Source organism: Antennarius striatus, chromosome 2 (assembly GCF_040054535.1).
Source record: "Antennarius striatus isolate MH-2024 chromosome 2, ASM4005453v1, whole genome shotgun sequence".
Lineage (NCBI taxonomy): Eukaryota > Metazoa > Chordata > Actinopteri > Lophiiformes > Antennariidae > Antennarius > Antennarius striatus.
Window position 1 is genome coordinate 20,972,793 of NC_090777.1, and position 6,000 is coordinate 20,978,792.

Sequence of the window (6,000 nt, forward strand, 5' to 3'; positions counted from 1 at the left end):
ATGAGATGATTTGATACTGAAACACAGCATCCCCCTCTCTTTTTCCCTTTCCTGTTGTCTCTAATTATTCTTATATTGATGCTTCAGGGTTTCTTCCGCCGTAGTATCCAGAAGAACATGGTGTATACCTGCCACAGAGACAAGAACTGTCAGATTAACAAGGTCACACGCAATCGCTGCCAGTACTGCAGGCTGCAGAAGTGCTTTGAGGTCGGCATGTCCAAGGAAGGTGAGCATCCCAGGACTGGACACCAAAAATAAAAAAGTCGGGGGGCCAACACTTCCAAAACAAGGATATTAATTTTCATATTATGAATACATGTAGCCACACACAAATGCAAGGCTGTACGTGGATTAAGGCACAGCATGATACAAACTGGTTCGAAGACCTTGAGAATCAGTTGATATTTGAGTTGAAGCTAATCATCTGACCTGATTCACACAGTTTACTTATTGATCCTTCAGACCTCAGTCAGAGACTCTGGGAAACTATGCAGCAGAGAGATAGTAGATGAGCATACCAGGGGTGGTGATCAGGGCGAGGCTGGGCATTGTACCAATCATATGACTAATAGCTTTATAAAATGTTTCTGACTTCCTGTTTCGCCACAAAATCCTCAAGCCTCTGGCATGTACAAACACTACGTTCATTCATAAGGGCAGCACAGCATAAAATTACATCTTCAGTGTTAACAAAAAATAATAATTGCAGTATTCACACTGTTAACTGAGTCAAAGACACAGTTTTGTGCCCGTGCTCGTCACAGAGCCTGTGGGATATGTATGTGAGTATAATGTTTGTATAGGATGTGTTTTAAGACCGGGATCGCATTGTGCCTCTGCTATTACTGGATATCCTGAGAGGAAGGAAAGTAGGGGAGGAGGAGGGAGAGGAGACAGAGGGAACGGGTAGAGGACTGGCTTATGTACACTGGTCAAATGGATAGAGAGATGGACAAGGAAGAGGGCAGGTGATAAGACGGCCATAGTCAATGTCTGTGCCCTGCTAAAGGAAAGACTCAGGAGCTACCTATATAGCTATCTCTATATCAAGTTCTGTTTTCCACCTGCATGATTTCTTTGATGTTGGTGAAAAACTTAGACCACGAGTGTTACAGATGTTTCTGCATGTGACAAAGAAAATTCAAAGACACAAGTAGAACATTCACTACCTGACTTCTCCCATTGCATGAAACACAGATTTTGCATGCAGAAGTCTGTTTTCTAACTGTGTTGTTTTCTCGTCTTTCTTCACATAGCTGTGCGTAATGACCGAAACAAGAAAAAGAAGGATGTGAAGGAGGAGGTGGTGCTTCCAGAGAGCTATGAGCTAAGTGGAGAGCTCGAGGAGTTAGTCAACAAAGTCAGCAAAGCCCATCAAGAAACTTTCCCGTCACTTTGCCAATTGGGCAAATACACCACCGTAAGACATACACACATACACACACACACGCCTTATGATATTGTTCATTCATACTGTGTTTTGCAATAACCTATGTCATCACTGAGGGCTCGAAAATTACATGGAAAGACGTAAATCCACCGTAGCTTTCTCAACTTAGGGGAGGTTTAACTAATTCAGTTCCCCATTAGGCCATCTGTGTGGCCTCTGAATGATTGATGCAACATGTAAATGGATTTTTTTCTCTTGATTGATGCAAAATGTAAATGTGTTGCGAGGCTCCATCACGCTCAGCCTTGATGAAAACAGGATCTTACACCACCTCTGTAATAACACAATGATTGTCTATTCCTTTGTGTCCTCAGAACTCCAGTTCAGACCACCGTGTCCAGCTGGATTTGGGTTTATGGGACAAGTTTAGTGAGCTCTCTACCAAATGTATCATCAAGATTGTGGAATTTGCCAAGAGGCTGCCAGGTTTCACAACCCTCACCATCGCAGACCAGATCACTCTGCTGAAGTCAGCCTGCCTGGACATACTGGTGAGGAACAGAGATTTTGTTTTTCCCTTCACTTATCCTGTCAGCGGAGACATTTTCTTACAAATAGTGCAAATAACAAATGAGGGAATACTGGTATCTGCTGGTGAAAAATGGTATTGCAGATTGGTTTGATCAAATTATACTCAAACCACTGTATGTCAAAAAAATTACATGGCCCCTGTCATGATGATAGTCACTGCAGCTATGTTGTTGTTCAAGAACGTTTTTCTATATCATATTCACACAATATTTTGCTCAACATTTACAAGATTTCCAACTTTTTTTTGCTCACAGATGCTGAGGATCTGCACACGCTACACCCCAGAACAGGACACTATGACATTCTCAGATGGCTTGACTCTGAACCGGACTCAGATGCACAATGCCGGCTTCGGACCACTCACAGACCTGGTGTTCGCCTTTGCTGGTCAGCTTCTACCCCTGGAGATGGACGACACAGAAACTGGTCTCCTCAGCGCCATCTGCCTCATCTGTGGAGGTACTGCAGCATTCACATCACCATGGAAATTAGTTTCAAACAATAACACTTTTTAAAAAAAAATGTAATCCTCTTTAATAATAAAGAACATGATGTACTACCTGTTTTATCCTTCTCAGACCGTATGGATCTAGAGGAGCCCCAGAAAGTGGATAAGCTGCAAGAGCCTCTACTTGAGGCTCTGAAGATATATGCCCGCCGCCGGCGCCCCAACAAGCCTCACATGTTCCCCCGAATGCTGATGAAGATCACTGACCTCAGGGGCATCAGCACAAAGGGTTAGGACTTTTAGTAATTTTTTTTTTTAAAGGCCTGACTTCTGCCACAGATATCCTGTCCTAATATACTATTCTTGATACATTGGATTTAGACATTATTTGGAGTTTTTAGTCTATAAGTACTGTATAAGTACTGTATTGTGTAAATCACTGTGCTTTCTGCCACCAGGTGCAGAGAGAGCCATAACTCTGAAGATGGAGATCCCAGGGCCAATGCCTCCACTGATCAGGGAGATGCTGGAAAACCCAGAGGCCTTTGAGGATCAAACAGAAAACAACGAGAGTCCGCCACCTCCCCCACCCCCACCACCCCCTCCACCAGCCCTGGTGGTGAAGCAGGAGGCTGAAGATGAGGAGGACAGTTGGGCCACAGAAAATGGGAGTGAGCCGTCGCCAGAGGAGGAGGATGAAGACGATGATGACGATGGGGGGGAGGAAGAGCGAGACAGGGGTTCGGACAGTGAAGGGGAGTCCTGGGGGGCTCTGGATGCTATAGATGGGTCAAGGAAAGGCCTTGCGGGGAGGGCGCAGTGAACACATTTCATAACCACACACACACACACATACACACACACATACACACACACACACACACACACTCTCTCTCTCTCTCTCTCTCTCTCTCTCTCATTCATACACACAGACACACAACCAAAAATCACCTCCTCTTCAAGAAAATGCTGGCCTTCCCTCGCTCCTTCTCTCTCCTTCCTGCAAACGGTTGTGTCCTCCACAGCGGGGCACAGCAGAGCCTTATGTGTACAAACACTTTCTAACTCAGGCCAAATGGTCCATGAAAAGTGAATTACAGAAAAATAAAGGGGAGACAGCAGCAAAACATATGGACTCCTGTCACTGCCGAGAGGAAAGTTAACACGACAAAAAGAACATAACCTCTTTGAGAAAGCTAAATGTCTCCCCCCCCAACACACACTATTTTTTGTTTATATCTAAATAGTGAATCGGCCAAACCAGACACCAGAACTGAGTAGATGATTCTGATGTATTACAAAAAGCACATTTCTCAAAAATGAAACAAACATACAGGGCAAAACCAAATTGAGTATGCTTTTGTTTTTGTGGTTGTTGCTTTTGAGTATTGTTTTCAATTTTACTTTTTTTCCCCATTTTATTAATAAGTCCATACATATCTATATACAATTATATTTTTGTCTTTATTTGTTATTCTGGTTTTATATATGAATTCTGTAGATGTGTTATTTTCTTTGAAAAGCTTTCCTGAGAAGATATTCAGAGGGAAAGAAGGGTATTCAGAACTGGCTGGGTCTTCCTTAGCAGCTACTTAGCTGGGGCTTTTTGGGCACTTTGCTCACTGTGGATGTCATTGATAATCAACCCAGAGGACTATTATGTTGCAGTGACTTAATCCGTTTCTGTTATCAGGGATTGGCATTATCCTATTTTGCTCTTGTTGCAGCCAACTAATACTGTCATGTGGACAGTAAGTATCTTTGTGCCAAAGGTAGGAGAAGTCATCGTTGGGGTTTGAGCTGAACTACTGGCAGGGACGTCAGTCACACTCCAGTAGACCTCACAACCTAGCGCTCACACACATGCACTAACACACCTACTCTTAAGCACACATACACACACACACACAAAAACACACGTTCACTCCATTCGGTTTAACGTCAGCTGTAGCAGATGTGCCGACCCGGCATCAAGTGCCCGGACAAACATTTACACTTTACACTGTATATGTAGCACTTAAATCAAATAAGGCACATCCTGCTTCTGAGGCTCCAGTTTACCGTCTGTTAGCTTATATCATTGTTAGCATGTCCAAACAACATGACATCAGAACACAATCACGAAAGCACTCCGGGACAAAAAAAACAACTGCACCCAGCAGCAACATTATGCATCAACAGAACGATCAAAGACATATGCAAAAAGCAGGAATCCTCATGGAAGACATTTTGAATCAGACTCAGGGCTTTTCAGTAAGGACCAAACCCTAGCTGCTCTCAGGCACGCTAGAAACAGGCAATATTTATGTGTGTATTCTTGACTCCGTTTCGATCAGCTCCACCCCTCTGAGTGTACATAGAAGGTGACAAGTCTGCAAAACAGCATGGATGCCAGTTTGACTCTCCTAAAGGGGGACAGCTCATCTTCATCACCACATCCATCATCATCGCTGCCCTGCCCTCGTGCTGGCATCCATGCAGCAAACTGCCTTTTCATCCCAAAATCGATTATATCATTTTGTCTTTTTGTGTATATCCCCACATCTTCTTAAAGGAGGTAAAAGGTTTATATGTTTTTGTGTATCATTTCTTTGTTGCCAAAATGTCTCTGTTGGCGTTCTATGGGACAGGAGTTTTATATACTGTCTGTCTTTGAAGCAATATGAACACTCTGTAGCAGTGTAGAGGACCCATCTTCTGAAAATGGGCAGGTCTCCTCATTTTGAGTTGTCTGTGCACGTGCGCGAGCACGTGTGTGTTCCTTAACATGTTTTCAGTTATTGGGTGAATGTACTTGGCATGGTGCTATCATACAAAACACTTGTGTGATGACCTCATCCCCTTTATCTGCAGGGCTGTCATGATGTAAATGATGGTAACGCAGCCAGAACATTGAGATTATGTTGTTTTATGTTTTGTTCTTCAACAAGGCCAAGGTTTTGTCTACCCTCTGTTTATGTCTAATGTTGTCATACAAAGAAAAGCCATATAAACAATAAGAGGCACAATAAACTACTTTTGTGAGATGACCGGGGTTTTCTTTCGTTTTGTTTTGTTTTTTCTTTAATGTAAAAATGTCTTCAATGATCAGATATTTCACTCACATAGATGACCGACACGCGTCAATAGAGGGCGCCCGTGAGCCGCAACAGCGGGGAGGGTTCTCCCTGCGTGGAGTCGGTGTGGGAGGCAGTGGAGAGCTGTGGTTGCAGGGGCTAATAAATCACAACCGCCTGGTAAACAAGGACATCAGATAAAGCTCTACAAAGCATTTTTCACTGGGCTGTCGGCGATAACGTAAAAAACATCAGAAAAACTAGAGAAAAAAAGATGATATATTTAGTTATGGAATGATTTTATAGTTTAAATCACAGTAAAAATTAGTAAATTTTAAGTTTGTCACAAATTTGAAATGCCTGAAAATTTTACATTTTTTAAATACATTTTAAATTTGTGGCTTTTTCATAAATAGAACATTGAATTATTGCTTGGAATTATTACTTTGTTATATTGGAAATATTGGTTATTTGTAGCCCATGCGAACAGAGAGAAGTAGATGATCTCCGTC

The 6,000-nt window shown here is 42.6% G+C and overlaps 1 protein-coding gene across 3 annotated transcripts in view; it reads left to right on the top strand.

The window, feature by feature from the left end:
• The window catches only part of rarga (retinoic acid receptor gamma a), a 42,597-nt gene extending 37,136 nt beyond the window's left edge, over window positions 1-5,461 (top strand). For all 3 annotated transcript variants that reach the window (XM_068305371.1, XM_068305379.1, XM_068305386.1), the window contains 6 exons: window positions 88-229; window positions 1,260-1,423; window positions 1,768-1,944; window positions 2,239-2,443; window positions 2,563-2,721; window positions 2,891-5,461. In XM_068305371.1, coding sequence (XP_068161472.1) covers window positions 88-229; window positions 1,260-1,423; window positions 1,768-1,944; window positions 2,239-2,443; window positions 2,563-2,721; window positions 2,891-3,255 — 1,212 coding nt within the window. In that variant the 3' untranslated portion in view covers window positions 3,256-5,461. The remainder of the gene's footprint in view (window positions 1-87; window positions 230-1,259; window positions 1,424-1,767; window positions 1,945-2,238; window positions 2,444-2,562; window positions 2,722-2,890) is intronic.
• Window positions 5,462-6,000: the final 539 nt, after the last annotated feature.